The sequence below is a fragment of the Heterodontus francisci genome, chromosome 25 (assembly GCF_036365525.1).
Source record: "Heterodontus francisci isolate sHetFra1 chromosome 25, sHetFra1.hap1, whole genome shotgun sequence".
Lineage (NCBI taxonomy): Eukaryota > Metazoa > Chordata > Chondrichthyes > Heterodontiformes > Heterodontidae > Heterodontus > Heterodontus francisci.
This window is the reverse complement of record NC_090395.1, coordinates 50859905-50876682: the sequence shown is the minus strand read 5'-3', so window position 1 is coordinate 50876682 and position 16778 is coordinate 50859905. Positions and strand designations below refer to the sequence as shown.

Genomic DNA, 16778 nt, shown 5'->3' with positions numbered 1-16778 from the left:
ATCTTTGAAACGTTTTCTTGTTCTTTGCCCAGTTTTGATATTTCATTGTTTTCGATACATTTCCTATCTTTCCTAAATTGCTTTGTTCCAGATAGTGTTTTTATGGAGTATGACTGAGGATTATAGTGTCTTTTTTTGTTGTTTGTCGTCATTTTGATTGAGGTACTGTTAATGCTGCTTTAAGGTGCATGCCTGATGTGAGCAAGTGCACAAAATAGAAACTGCAGATTTGTGTAGCTCACAGTAAGACTGTAGGACCAATTCTGACAGATGGTTGATTGCAGAAGATCACAATTCAAATATCTCAAGGACCATTAAGTCCTGAGTCCGTGAGTCCAGAAGCTCCATGAATTATATCGCTTCGTTTTTTGCTTTTGCGATGTCCTCATGCTGCTGCATCATTTTGTCAATAAAGGGAGTAAGAGCTGATTGAGGGAATATTGAAAATAAAAAAGGGATTCGATAGTGTTGATACAGAGAAATTATTTTCTCTGGTGGGGGAGTCACGAACAAGAGAACATAATCTTAAAATTAGAGTTGGAGCATTTAGCAGTGAAATCTGGCAGCATTTGTTCATATAGGTTGGTGTTGAGATCTGGAACTCGCTCCCTAAAAGATGTGGATTCTTGGTTAAGACCTAGATTTGCAAGACAAGGATTAATAGATTTTTGTTGGTTAAGGGTATCCAAGGATGTGGAGCAAAGACATGTAAATGGTGTTGAGGTACAGAACAGCCATGATCTAATGAAATGGAGGAACAGGTTCAAGGGGCTGAATAGCCGATTCCTGTTCCTATGTTTGTAAATGAAGATGATTGTATTAAAGGCCAACAGTGTTTAAGAAGTACATAGCAAGTACATAGTACACAGGTAGCCAAGGTGGTGAAGAAGGCGTATGGCATGCTTGCCTTCGTTGGCCGAGTCATTGAGTACAAGAGTTGTGCCGTCATGTTACAGTTGTGCATGACGTTGGTTAGGCCGCATTTGGAGTACTGTGTGCAGTTCTGGTCGCTGCACTACAGGAAAGATGTGATTAAGCTAGAGAGGGTGCAGAAAAGATTCACAAGGATGTTGCCTGGTTTGGAGGGCTTGAGTTATAAAGAGAGATTGGATAGTCTGGGTCTCTTTTCCCTGGAGCAAAGGAGGCTGAGAGGGGACATGATAGAGGTATATAAAATTATGAGAGGCATAGATAGGGTAGATAGCCAGAGTCTGTTTCCCATGGTAGGGGTGACTAAAACTAGAGGGCATAGATTTAAGGTGAGAGGGAGGAGGTTTAAAGGGGATCAAAGGGGTAAATTTTTTTACACAAAGAATAGTGGGTATCTGGAATGAGCTACCAGCGGAGGTGGTGGAGGCAGGAACAGTAGCAACATTTAAGAGGCATCTGGACAGGTACTTGAATGAGCAAGGCATAGAGTGATATAGAATTAATGCAGGCAGATGGGATTAGTATAGATAGGCATTATGGTCAGCATGGACGCGGTGGGCCGAAGGGCCTGTTTCTATGCTGTATAACTCTATGACTAAGTGGAACACCATTCAGGACAAGCAGTCCACTCAGTCAACACTGATGGGATTCAACTTCCACCCCTCCAAATCACACGACATCCTGACTTGGATGTATACTCATGTTCCTTCATTATGGCTGGGTCAAAATCCTGGAATTCCCTCTATAACATCATTGTGAGAACACCATCAGCACCAGGGCATTGGTGGTTCAAGAAGGATCCTTCCAACACCTACTATGGGCAACTAGGGATCGGCAATAAATGTAGCCTTGCTAGCATCACCCAAAACCTGGGCACAAATAAAAAGGTATTAATATCTGGTATATTGCTTTTGAGAACGCAAAAATTTTCAAACATATACCAGTATTCTGTTCTTTACTTTGTTGAGGTGTAGTGACATGGCTAAATCACTATTGCTGCTGAACTATTGTAGCCTTAGTGTTACTGAAATTGCAGGTGTGTGCACATTGGATTTTCATTTCTGATGAATAAAGAGCCCCAGACTTGTAGCACAAAGGAATACTTGAGTTAATTCTTCTTCATTGCAAATGTTTTTCCTCAACTTAAAACGTGATGAGGAATTTTGCTGTCAGTATCCCTTTGTATTTTTTTTTACAATGGTGCATTATGGTCGGCATCCCTTTGTGTCTAATGATATGTTCATTATTGCTGCCTTTATAAAGTTGTGCTTTTGTGTGTTTTAAATGCTAAGTGCTTATATTGTGGCAAGTTTCTTCAAAAGCATGGCTGGATGAATTTAGCACGCACAATTAAAATGACATGATGAATAAAAGTCCTCAAGTAAATTAACTAATATTAATTCAGCTTCCTAACATTGTCAAGTTTAGGAACTCCCACCATACCAGTTCCTTTAATAATGTTGGCAGCACTCACCGTTTGAAAAGGCATTTAAAAACAGCTACAGAAATAAACAAACATACATATTGATCACAATTTCTTTCCTAAAGAAAAGGGTATGAATGCTGGAATAAGTGAATTTTTTAGTCATGCATTTTCAGCAGCTTCTATTTGATCCTGATCCCAGTACCTGGAATTTTATTTGCAGGATATTAATTAAAGCAAGCTGTAAAACACTACCAGAATTTTCATCTAACTATATTCACTTTAGTCAGCAGCTGGCAGCAATAATATGCTAGGAAATATTTGCCATAAATAAATTTTTATCTGTGTGAAGATGTTTTCTTTTCAAATAAAATTATCAACTGTGGACATACAAAAATTGTGTGTGATCCATTTAGCAATATTATGTTGGTCCACAAGATGAAGACTGTTTTTTGGGAGACATTTACTCAAACACATAGAAGCAAATTCTAACCTTGTCTTATTTATATACGTGCATGAAGACTGACAAAATATGCCACCTCCATAAAATATTAAAATGGTTTATTTCTTCTGTAGATTCTAAAATGTTCGCTCTGCCTGAGAATGAGTGGTTCCTCACTTCATACTGAGAAAGGGGAACTAAGCTGATTTTGGCATGCTGACTTGATATTTTTGTATCTGCGGGTCTTTAAAGGGTAATTCAGTAGGAACAGTATTCATTTGAATATTCACATTAAACTAAAGTATTAAAAAAGGCGGATCATTTTTAATCATACAACTGTTAATCATGGTTCTTGTGTTATGGTATTTTAAAATTTACAGGTTAGAGACAACCTGTGAACAAATATTTGTCTGGTATTTCCCTGCAGTGACATCACAAATGTGGCTAATGCATTAGTGATCAGATGATTGTTTAAGTACATGTTTCATTAGATGGTATACTTATAATAATTTGGAAGTGTAAATTCCTTACATAGCCCAGCTTACCTAAATAGAAATGCGGTTTTACATTTAATTTAGGCTAATGATTTGGTGCCTAATTATGTGTATATACTCTTCCCAGCAATTATAGTCGTTAAAGCACAACAGTGATCATTAGTGTAATTGCCCACATACGAGTGTACATTTTATGCTGAGGGAGTGAAGGGTTTGAGAGTGGAGGTGGGTGATACAATCTGAGTCTCATTACCGGACATGTGGAAGATGACCCCATGTCAGTGGGCAGTGTCATTAAAGGGCAGTATGTAAGTACAGAAGAGGAGAGGGTCAAGGATAGATAGTTAAAGGACTCCGTGGTAACGGTGTGGGAAGTGGAAGGGAAGCCATGCTGGAGATACTTTGGCTACGATTGCATAGGGAAGACAATGGAAGAGAAGCACAGGAGGAGGATGACCCAACATGTTAAAAGCTGCAGTGAGGTTGAGAAGAATGAGTAGGCATAATGCACGACAGTCATAACAGATGTCACCTATGACTTTGGTTAAGGCGATTTCAGTCGTGTGTGGACAGAAACCTGATTGGAGAAATTCAAATGTGAAACTGCAGGAAAGATATGCATTGATTAAGGTCGGGGGGAGGAGCAAAAGCACGTTCAAGAACTTTAGAGAGGACAGGCATGTTAATGGGGTGGCAGTTTACAAGGACAGGAGGATTTCGGGTTTTTTTTGAGGAGTGGATTGATGATGGTGGTTTTGAAAGAGAAGGGGAACAGTACTTGAGGAGATGGAATTATTTACAATGTCAGTTAGCATGGTGGCCAGGAGGGGAAATTGAGTGTTCAGCAGTTCAGTGTTTAGCAGAGAATGAAATCCAAGAGATAGGTTTCATGGATAAGATCTCCGAGAGGGTGTGCGGGGAGGTAGGAGAGAAACTAGAGAAAGATGTGGGTTCAGAGTGGGAGGCTGGGAAGAGGGTTGACTTGTTGGGCAGGAAAAACTTAACATTTTTTTCCCTTTTCAGCAAGGTTGCAGCATTACTGAGACAAACAATTGTGGATACTTTTGCTTTTAGATTGTCGTGCGGTGACCATAATGTCTCCAAGGGATGTACAATCTAATACCAATGACACTTCATGTGTTTTAAAAGTTCAGTGCGTCAACCAACCAGCTGTTTAAACAGTATTCGTTTTCTTACATTTTCAAATCTTTATTACTCTTGTTTTTTCTAATGCAGCCAACATTCAAATTCTTACCATAATATGGTTTATGAAATATACAAGAGCTTTCTATAGAGAGCAATGTGCTGCAATCATATCCTACAAAACACTGATCTCTTTCATGTCAGTAAGATGTATCCATGACAATGGCAACAAATTAATGCAAAAATCCAATGATAAAAATTTAATACAGAAGCTATGTTGTAGTTTGGACATTTTTACCCAAGAAAAAAATCCATGTAGACCATGTTCGTAAATAAGCAAGCACAGAAAAGCTGCAGAAAGAATGTTAATAAAAAGGCTTGCATTTATGTTGCACTTTTTCAGACCTCAGGACATCCCAAAATACTTTACAGCCAAATAAATACTTTAGAAGTGTAGCCACTGTTGTGATGTAGAAAACGTTACAGTCGATTTGCATACAGCAAGCTCCCACAAGCAGCAATGTGATAATGACTAGATGTTCTGTTTTTGTGGTATTGATTGACGGATAAATATCGGTCAGGACAGCAGAGATAACTCCGTGCTCTTCAAAATGGTGTCATGGGATCTTTTACATCCACTTGAGAGAACAGACAGGGCCTCAGTTTAATGTCTCATCCAAAAGGCAGTATCTGTGAACATGCAGCGCTCCCTCAGTCCTGCAGTGGAGTGTCAGCTGAGATTTTTGTGCGCAAGTCTCTGGATATAGAACTCCTGAAACATTCCAGCATGCTGGTGTCAGCTGGTGGGAAGGCATAGAGCCTGATAACTCAGACGGAAAAAGAACTGGGGAGGAGGAGGGGTGGGTGGGGTGGATTTGTGGAAATCCCGAAGTTCGGGTTTTCTGCAGGCTCTGCTGATTTTAGTAGAAGAACCTGTTTTAAATTATCTCAACAGGTTTCTCGACGGACAGCCAACCAAATTCACAGACTGTCTGTCAGATGTAGAAAGCAGCCGGGGGGTGGATGGCATGTAAGTCCGACATTGTGGTGGGAGTGGGGTCGGCCGATGTCGAGAGGGTGGGGGGAGGGGAGAGTGGAGGGGATGCGGCAAGTGTGGCTATGGAGTTGGTCGATCATGGGTGTATAAAGGCAAGTATGCTAGGTTGGGTGGTGTGGGTGGGGAGAAGAACCCCTGTCAGTCCTGGGCCAGAAGCAATGGATCCAGCTTTAAAAATTAAAAAAATTAAAAAAAAAATTATAAATAAAATATTACATACGAACATAGGAATTAGGAGCAAAAGTAGGCCATTCGGACCCTCTAGCCTGCTCCACCATTCAATAAGATCATGGCTGATCAGTTTGTGTCTCGAAATCCACACTCCCAACTACCCCCTTAGATTCCCTTGCCTAACAATCTATCTAACCCGCCTTAAAAATATTCAATGACCCCGCCTCCACCCCCTTCTGAGGCAGAGTGTTCCAAAGTCGCACAACCCTCTGAGAGAAAAAACTTCTCATCTCTGTCCTAAAAGAGCGACCCCTAATTTTAAAACAGTGCCTCCGAGTTCTGGACTCACCCACAAGAGGAAACATCTTAAATTAGTTAAATCGTGGACACAGAACCTCCTTAAAACGTTTTAGTGACTGGCCCACCTCCTAAAAACAGATTTGTTGCCTGCCTGTTGCTCCCGAAAACCCACGACCTGCCTTCGTTAAAATTGGAAGTGAGTGGGTTGGAATCAAGTCTCATGCTTTTTATTTTTAACTGCCTCATCAGCCGAGATTAAGGAGCAGGGTGTTAAATTGACTCCCATCGTGTTTTTGGAAGGAAATTCCAGTGGACAATAATGTAGTGGCTGAAAGTTTGGCTGCTTGCAGTAGAGTGGAAGGAATAACCAGATATCCAGTGTCAAAAGAATGAATGGTCAGGGAGAATATTTTCTCTAGAGGGTACACCTGCGAGACTTTTGTGTATGAGCTCAGTTTTTTAGAAGAAGATATCAGGAGGCAGAGTGAGAGAGAAATTTCAAAACACTTCATAACATACTGTTATGAACCTTGGACTTTGTAGCATGATTATGTTTCAGAAAAACTGTGATTTTTAATGCAGTGTCGTATGGAGTGAGAGAAGTCAAGACTCTGCTGAAAGACAAGACAGGAATCTTGGCTACCAGGACAAGGATCCCAGATCAAAGACTCTTTTGAAAAGCAGAGAATGCAAGGTGATAACACCTGATGGACAATGGTTTTTTTCTTTCCTAGACTCTCGAGATTAAGGAGCAGGGTGTTAAATTGACTCCCATCGTGTTTTTGGAAGGAAATTCCAGTGGACAATAATGTAGTGGCTGAAAGTTTGGCTGCTTGCAGTAGAGTGGAAGGAATAACCAGATATCCAGTGTCAAAAGAATGAATGGTCAGGGAGAATATTTTCTCTAGAGGGTACACCTGCGAGACTTTTGTGTATGAGCTCAGTTTTTTAGAAGAAGATATCAGGAGGCAGAGTGAGAGAGAAATTTCAAAACACTTCATAACATACTGTTATGAACCTTGGACTTTGTAGCATGATTATGTTTCAGAAAAACTGTGATTTTTAATGCAGTGTCGTATGGAGTGAGAGAAGTCAAGACTCTGCTGAAAGACAAGACAGGAATCTTGGCTACCAGGACAAGGATCCCAGATCAAAGACTCTTTTGAAAAGCAGAGAATGCAAGGTGATAACACCTGATGGACAATGGTTTTTTTCTTTCCTAGACTCTCAGATTATAAATAAGGAGCCAGTGGCTCTGAAAATGCAAAAATGAATTCCACCTGCTTACACTTGGAAACAAAGGAAGGCCTGCGTAGTTCTGTGGTGGCCATATTTGTGGGCTCTGCATATGGAACAAAGCAAATGACTATTGACCTTTTGATTCTGGATAAATTCTACAGACTTTGAGAAATCTGAAGGCTGTAAGGAAGACTAGAAGACAACGACCAATGGTGGCAGCCTCAAGGGAGAGAAGAGGGAACACTGCTCTCAGAACACTGATAACAGCGAAAGCCTGCAAAAACATGAACCTGATTTGCGAAGAAGGAGAAGACCAACAGGATCACCACAAAGCCTATTCACAGAAGTCCAGGTCAAAAGCGCTCTGAAGAAGTGAGCAAAGAGGGCATTGACTTTGAAAAGGTCTGGGAGATCCAACCCATTGGAATTGGGAGGAGTTTGGGACTTTTAGCTGCAAAGATTTCACTTCAAGGAGGACTGTGTAACGTAGAAATGTGGTGTGAGGTTTTCATATCTTGTGTTTTAACATTAATGGTCTCACTGAGATTCTAACAGTATCGTTAGCTGTGTTGCCAGTACTTGTAATTAGAAATAGTTTTAGCAACAACCTGTTATTACAAAATAATATATAATCTCTGTCTGTGATTTATATAAAATTTTTAGATTAGCACACCAATATTTGTGCCCTGATTAATTAAGTGAGAGTCTCTACATCAGTTGCTATTTCCCATTTCACCTCATATCCTATCTCCTTGAAAGTGACCCCAACTTTTTCAGCTTTCTTTACAATGATAATAGTGGGTAATTATCCGAAGTTCACAGTGATCTCTGTGCAGATTCCTTTGGCAAAGGCTACAATGGCATAGACTGTGAAGGAGCAGGGTATCACTGACATCCATTTCTGGATTTTCTCATTTAACTGCGCATGTGTGAATGCCAGAAGTTTCTGTCAGTTTTATCCTGTAATAATAGTGAGAGTTGACAGACTCAACGTTATTAGTACAGCAAAATTTGGGCCTTTGGCACTCTCTTTCATGACTGTAAAGATTCCAAGCAAAACAATCTAATTTCATAAAATTCATTTTAAGGTATTCAGGTATTATGAGTGATAAGAAAGCACAGCAGGCTAATCATATCTGAAGGAGAAACCTAGGTGAATGGAGGTAACAGTTGTGCCACATAGGTGCCAGCATATTCAAGAAAATTCCCACCTACCTATCCCTGACCTTCAATGCATGACCATCATTGAGTACCCCACCATCAACATACAGGGCTGAATAGGGGTGGACCAGAGGCTTAACTGGACCTGCCATATCAATACTACGGCCACACAAACAGGGCAGAAGCTGGTTACTTTATAATGAGTGGCATATTACCTAATTTCTCAGAGACATCTCTGTTATCTACAGTGCTTCTGTCAAGAGTATGATTAATACGTAACACTCGCCTGGATCAGTTTACCAACAACATCGAATGAGAATCATTGAATGGTTACAGCACAGAAGGCGGCCATTTGGCCTGTTGAATTCATGCCAGCACTCTACAAAAGCATTCCAGCTAGTCCCACTCCCCTGCATTTCCCCCAGTCCACAAATTTTTTCCCTTTCAGGTGCTTATCCAATTCCCTTTCAAAAGCCCCGATTGAATCTGCCTCCACCACATTCTCAGGCAGTGCATTCAAGATTGCAACCACGTTGCATTTTTAAAAAAAAGTTTTTTCTCATGTTGCCTTTGATTCTTTTTCCAATCACTTTAAATATGTGTCTTCTGCTTCTTGACCCTTCTGCCAATGGGAACAGTTTCTCTACTCTGTCTAGACCCCTCATGATTTTGAACACCTCTATGAAATCTCCTCAACCTTCTCTAAGCAGAGCAATCCCAGCTTCTCTGATCTATCCAAGTAACTGAAATCCCTCATCCCTGGAACCATTCTCGTGAATTTTTTCTGAACCCTTCCTAAAGCCGTCACATCCTTCCTAAAGTTCGGTGCCCAGAATTGAACACAATACTGCAGGTGAAGTTGAACCAGTTTTTATAAAGGTTCATCCTAACTTCCTTGCTTTTTGCATTCTAGTTATAAAATCCAGGATCCTCTGTGCCTTTTTAACCACTTTCTCAACCTGCCCTGCCACCTTCACGATTTGTGCACCCATACCCCAGGTTTCTTTGTTCCTGCATCCCCTTTAGAATGGTACCCTTTATATAGCTTCTCTTTGTTCTTCCTGCCGAAATATATAACTTCGCACTTCTCTGCGTTAAACTTCATCTGCCATGTGTCTGCCCATTCCACCAGCCTGTCTATGCCCTCTTGGTCTATCACTATTCTCCTCACAGTTCACTATACTTCCAAATTTTGTGTCATCAGATGTAGGAATTGTGCCCTGTACACCCAAGTCATTAATATGTCAAGAAAAGCAGTGGTCCTAATACCGATCCCTGAGGAGCCCTACTGCCCTACCTTCCTCCAATCCAAAAAAACAACTGTTCACCCCTATTCTCTGTTTCCTGTCACTCAGCTTACTTCATATCCACGTTGCCACAGTCCGTTTTATTCCACGGGCTTCAACTTTGCTGGCGAACCTATTATGTGGCACTTTATCAAACGCCTTTTGGAAGTCCATGTACACCACATCAACCGCATTACACTCATCAACCCTCTCTGTTACTTCATCAAAAATCTCAATCAAGCTAGTTGAACACGATTTGCCTTTCACAAATCGCATAATCATGCAGGACAAACCAGTCCACTTGATGGCCTCCTGCTACTGGATTCAGTAGCCACCCCTCCACCCCCCTCCACTACTGTGCTGTGGCTGCAGTATGTACTATTTGCAGGAATCACTGTAGCAACACACCAAACTTACTGCACCAGCACCTCCAAGCCTCATAATTTCTACCAGCAATAAAGACAAAAGTGGCAAGACTGTGGAATCACTGTCACCTCCAAATTCCCCGCCAAACTACACACCATCCTGGTTTGGACATGTATCCTTTATTATTACTGGGTCAAAGTGCCAGAATTTCCTAAAAAACCATTTTAGGAATATCATCAATGAAGGTTTGCTGTTCTTCAAAAACGCCCACTACCACATTCTCTGGTTAGAGATGACAAATAAATATAGCCTTGCCAACAATGCCTACATCAAAAGGACAAAATTAAAAATGAAGTTTCACTGTGTTGGGAAGAGGCACTAAACTTGTTCATTAGGGGTATGGGATGAAATCTTTCTTGAATGGGGGTAGGGAACAAAGTCTTGTTCATGCACCATAGGGGGGAGTGGGAAATAGTTGAGGGATCCCTGGGGGATTGTGAAAGGCAAATCGTGTTCAACTAACTTGATTGAGATTTTTGATGAGGTAACAGAGAAGGAGGAGGCTGAAATCATGTTTGGTGGACAGCGGGGGTTGAAATCTTATGGTGGGGGTGATGGGGGAAGAGAGCTCAAATCTTGCTTATCAAAGGGGAGGGAGGCAAAGCTTGCATAGCAGGGAAGGGGTTGAGGGCTGATTACTTGTTCATTATGGTGGGGATGGGTAGAGGTGAGGCATGAGTAATTGCTCAGTGAAATCAGAGTTTGGGGGAAAATTTTGCTCACACAGCAGCACATTTGGTCAGTCGGTCTCTGTTTCTTGCTCACTGGAGCGGGGTGGCTTTGGGAGCTGAAACCTGTGTAGTGGAGAGATTCTTCTTGCTTGGACAGTTCATTGATTCCTGGTGATGCGATTCTTACCTGAAATAATGATGCTGCAACCAGGTCTCTCATACAGTCTCTGAATTCTAACTTGTATTCCAGCTGCAGACTATCTGCAGATACATTCATTGCTGGTTGCCATGCTGACTGAATACTGCATGTACAGTGTAGCTGGTGAACACGATTTCATTCCTAACATGTCTTGATTTATGTAGTATTGGCTCATTAAAATGAATTATGCTCAGCTGCCACATTAAGGGGAATTCCAGCATCCTGTTATCAACATCCATCCATACATTTATTTGATGATGTCTTCAGTTTGTACAATATCTCGGATGCAAACAGGAAAAATTGATTCATCTCTCAAATTTTCAATTTGGAATTATGCTGCAGTGCCTGAAAATTCACAACCAGAGGGAACCCATACAAAAGAGTTTGTTTTTATTCAATACAAGTTTAAAGTACATAATCTTGGAAGATTTAAATTTCCTGTTTTCCCCCAATATGATAAGGCATCCAGTAAAATCAAAAAATCAATGTTTTTGGTTACCCTAAATAAATTCTGTTTTCACAGAGGCTATTTAGTGATATATGTCTACGTACAAGGCAGCCATTGGCTCCTGTGCACGAAATAAAACTTGAGGGTAAGGTGTTTGTTTGTACATCATACCTGAAATATTTCTTGATGAGCAGACCTGGGCACTCTTTTATGTATTGGTATTTTGCTTCATGTTACATTTTTAAGTTCGAATGCCAAAATAAGCTACAAGAGATTAGCTGATTCGGGTCAGAGTAACAGTATCTTCCAAATGCTATTCAACCATGATCAGCCAGGGCACAGAATTTGTGTTCAGGTACAGTGCTTGCGCCATATATTTTCACAACAGATTCAAGCGATATAATGATGCACATGTAGCCTTTCTTAGTTTGGTTCACAAATTAAGAACAAAGCAATGCTGAATTAATTCAGATATGGGTAATGTTATTTTCTCCCAGCTTTTGTATAATGGGTTTATTCTGAACAGAGTACTAGTTGTTAGGAAGTTGTCTACTAGATTCCCTTTGAGTGGTGTTTAACTGTTTTTGCATTTTATTAATATTTCTGCTGAATTGCAACTGTACTTAAATTTTTTTTAGAGTGCTACACTGATAGGAACCTATCAATGTTTTTTAACAATATCTTGTGTTAATCTGGAGATTTCTTTATCGAAATATAAATGTAGGTCAAGCAAGGGCACGTTAATTTTCTTTTTCTTTTTATCATTGCAGAAGAAGATGTGGAAAATTTTGATGTAACAAACCTGTCTGAGACAGTGCAGCGGAGTATTGAAGCTGATAGTTTCTGGTGTATGAGCAAGCTATTGGACGGCATACAGGTAAATTTGTTTTTTAAAATGAAAAGCTGGCTGGTTTCTAACTTGTTTTAAATCCATTTTTCTCCCCTCCACTCACTCACTGATCCTTGCTAGATAAATTTTCACTGGTATCAATACTACTTCAGTACCTCATCCAAGTTGCTATTTGTGTCTGAATTGAGACAGTTGGTGCCCTAGGCTGTGTGCTAGCTGGAAGCTTTGCATTGGAGCCTGATCCTGCCCTACCTGGTACCCAGCAGCAGGAATAGTTGGATATAAATTAGTGAGAACCTTAGATGATACCTGCTCATCCCTCCAAAGACATTGGGCATACAGATCCAACTGCTATCTTCAGCAGTTTTCACTTGGGTCGATTGAGATGCAAAAGATCATTTGACCTATCTTAATTCTTCTGTCCAGAGTAAGGAAGCTTAATTACCCCCTCCCAATATGTTCCCTAACTATATTTTGTCAAGTCCGAGATTGTCAAGGAAATAATAAGACAGTTGAAAAGCCTATAAGGGAGGCATCAAACAGGCAATTGCAAAATACCAAATATCCTAAACAATTTCTTTGTATTGATGTTTACGAAAGTAGCTACCGACTGGAAATTTGGTTTAATTTTTCAGAAAATGGAGGCAATATTAATGCTAAGGAAGGTGGAGGAATGTTAAAGACACAGAAAAAGAGTGATTTTTGATACAGTAGCAGATGAGCGATTGGTCCGTATCTCAGGAAAGCACAGAATAGGTAGTCAGTTATTGAAGTGGACTGGCAACTAGTTACATCTCATGAGGCAGTGAATGGTCTTGTATGGACTTCCTTCAGAATACAGGGAAGTAATTGTTAGGGCAGGAGAGGATCAATGCTGGGGCTGTTGTTCATCGTATGTATAAATTTTTAGTGGGAGATAGACAAAAATTGATGACAGTAAGTTGCGGGAGAGTTACAAACTAGAACAACCTGATCAGGCATAGTGGAATCTAAATAAGTTGGGCAGTGGAGCTGAGAAATGGCGAATACAGTTCTGTTTTAAAAGTGCGCAGTGCTGAGACAAGGGAATGAAAATGAACTAAATGATATTAGTCATCAGTATGCAGCACCGAAAAAAGATTTGGGCGGATTGTTGAAATCATCTAGATGTTATATATGCATGCCGTTTGCATGACTGTGAGCAGTTTTGGTCCCCAGATTTACCGGAAGGACAAGGAGTTACCTGCCTGTTACCTAGCATCAGGCACCCGAGCTGCAAAGAGAGACTACAGAAGTTTAGTTTGCTAACATCAGCAAAGAGGGAATTTAGAGGAGCACTTATTGATATATACAAGATCTTTATTGGTATTGACAAGTTGAGCCATGAGAACGTGTTCATCAGGGCTCAGAGAACAACAGTGAGGATGCATGCGATGAAGTTCAGAAAAGGGAAAATGAATGGACAAATCAGATATAACTTCTTCACTCCGAGGGTTATAATGTTTAGAAAGGACTTCCAAAGAGGCAATTGATGCTGAATATATCAGTGATGGTAAGAAGGAGTTAGACTGGTCAGATGGTCAGAAATGGTCATTTTTGGTCTTGATGTTCCTATAATCACTCTTATGCCAATCACGTGACCTAAATGGTCTTTTGCCAGTCTTAGCCTGTCCCTCCTTGTTCTGCTATCTTGGTTTGCAATGAACTAGTGATTAGATCTATTCCATTTAAAATCTTTCAAACCTCAGACTTTCTAGTCCCGTTTTTTGCAGTCTTTCTCATTACTTTAATCCATTGGCATCAGAGATCTATCTTGCGTCTCTTTGCTTGCTTACTGATTTACTGTTCGGTAAATTTCAGTAAAGAAGTTAAAGAACGCATCAAACTTATGGAAAAGGCATATAATTGTGCAAAGATGAGTGGCAGGTCAGATGATTGTTCAGAATATAAAGACAGGCGGCGAATGACTAAAAGGTTAATCAGGAGAAAGAAATTAGAGTATGAGAGGAAGCTAGCTAGAAATGTAAAAACGGATAGCAAGAGTTCCTACAGGTACTTAAAAAGGAAAAGAGTAAGTAAAGTGAGTGTTGGTCCTCTAGAGAGTGAGAATGGGGAGTTAATAGTAGATAATAAGGAAATGGCGGATGAAATGAACAAATATTTTGCTTTTTTCCTCACTATAGAGGATACAAAAAATATTCCAGTAATGGCTGTAAATCAGGAAGTGGAAGGAAGAGAGGAACTTGGTGAAATTACAATCACCAGGGAAGTGGTACTGACCAAACTGATGGAGCTGTGGGCTGACAAGTCCCCGGGTCCGAATGGGCTTCATCCTAGGGTCTTAAATGAGGTGGCTAATGAGGTAGTCGATGCGTTGGTGTTAATTTTTCAAAATTCACTAGATTCTGGAAAGATTCCATCAGACTGGAAAATAGTAAATATAACCCCTCTATTCAAGAAGCGGGAGGCAGAAAACAGGTAACTATAGGCCAGTTAGCTTGATTTTTGTTGTGGGGTAGGTGTTCGAATCGATCATTAAGGAGGCTATAACTGGGTACTTAGAAAAACTCAAGGTAATCGGGAATAGTCAGCATGGTTTTGTGAAAGTGAGATCATGTTTAACCAATTTATTGGAGTTCTTTGAAGGAGTAACATATGCCGTGGATAAAGGGGAGCCCGTTGACATACTGTACTTAGATTTCCAGAAGGCATTTGACAAGGTGCCACATAAAAGATTATTGCGCAAGGTAGCTCATGGTGTAGGGGGTAACATATTAGCATGGATAGGAGATTGGCTGGCTGGCAGAAAACAGAGAGTTAGTGTAAATGGATCATTTTCTGATTGACAGGATGTGACAAGCGGAGTCCTGCAGGGGTCTGTGCTGGGCCTCAACTTTTAACAATTTATATCAATGACTTAGATGAGGGGAGCGATGGCATATAGCTAAATTTGCAGATGGCACAAAGATAGGTAGGAAGGTATGTTTTGAAGAGGACATAAGGAACTTGCTGACCAATATAGATAGGTTGAGTGAGTGGGCACAAATCTGGCAGATGGAGTATAATGTGGGAAAATGTGAAGTTGTTCACTTTGGCAGGGAGAATAAAAAAACAGAGTATTACTTAAATGGAAAATGACTGCAGAACTCCGAGCTGCAGGGGGATCTAGGTGTTCTGGTGCATGAGTCACAAAACGTTAGTAAACAGGTACAGCAAGTAATAAAGAAGGCCAATGGAATACTATTCTTTATTGCGAAGGAATTGAAAATAAAAGTAAGGATGTTATGCTTCAGTTGTACAGGGTATTGGTGAGACCGCATCTCGAATACTGTATGCTGTTTTGGTCTCCTTATTTAGGGAAGGATGGGAATGTGCTGGAGGCGGTTCAGAGGAGGTTTACTAGGTTGATACCTGGAATGAGTGGGTTGTCTTATGAGGAAAGGTGGGACAGACTGGGCTTGTTTTCACTGCAGTTTAGAAGATTGAGGGGAGACTTGATTGAAGTATATAAGATCCTGAACGGTCTTGACAAGGTGGATGTGGGAAGGATGTTTCCTCTTGTGGGGGACTCCAGAACTAGGGGGCACTGTTTTAAAATTAGGGGTCACTCTTTTAGGACAGAGATGAGGAGGAATTTTTTCTCTTGAGGATTGTGCGACTTTGGAACTCTGCCTCAGATGGTGGTGGAGGCAGGGTCATTGAACAATTTTAAGGTGGGGGTAGATAGATTCTTGTTGGCCAAGGGAATCAAAGTTATTGAGAGTAGATGGTGTGTAAAATTCGAGACACAAACAGATCTTATTGAATGGCGGAGCAGGCTAGAGGGCCGAATGGCCTACTTTTCCTAATTCATATGTTTGTATGTTCGTAAATTTGATATGCAACTAAAAAGTAATTTTAGTGCTTTGTCATTCTGCCACTTCTCAAAATTGTGACATGGATCTTGTGAAACATAGGATAGAACTAGTGACTAAAGCAATCTAAAGAAAGTTTTTTTGTTTTTTTTATCTGTGACCAAGCTAGTCAATCCCACGGGGCGGAGGGATGCGGGTTTACCCAGAAGAGTAGTGCAAAACACAGAAACCAAAATATATCTGGAATCATAGGAACAGGAGTAGGCCATTCAGCCCCTTGAGCCTGTTCCGCCATTCAGTTAGATCATAGCTGATCTGCATCTTAATTCCATTTACCTGCCTTAGTTCCATAACCCTTAGAACCCTTGTCTAGTAAAAATCTATCCTTATCAATCTTGACATTTTCAACTGACCTAGCTTCAACAGCATTTGAGGGAAGAGAGTTCCAGATTTTGCATTATCATTTGTGTGAAAAATTGCTTCCTGACATCCCCCTTGTTCTGGACTCCCAGAGGAAATAGTTTCTCACTATCTACCCTATTGAATCCTTTAACATCTCAGACACCTCAGTTTGATTGCCTCATCTTCTGCGATACTGAAGAGAATACAGGCCTAGTCAAAACAATCTGTCAGAGAATCATAGAAAGTTTACAGCACAAAAAGAGGCCACTTGGCCCATTGTGTCTGCGTCGGCCAAAAAAACGA

At 40.6% G+C, this 16778-nt stretch overlaps 1 protein-coding gene across 4 annotated transcripts in view; it reads left to right on the top strand.

Moving 5' to 3' along the window:
- The window catches only part of LOC137383867 (TBC1 domain family member 22B-like), a 509534-nt gene that overhangs the window by 312774 nt on the left and 179982 nt on the right, over window positions 1-16778 (top strand). For all 4 annotated transcript variants that reach the window (XM_068057201.1, XM_068057200.1, XM_068057198.1 and 1 more), the window contains one exon: window positions 12161-12267. In XM_068057201.1, coding sequence (XP_067913302.1) covers window positions 12161-12267 — 107 coding nt within the window. The remainder of the gene's footprint in view (window positions 1-12160; window positions 12268-16778) is intronic.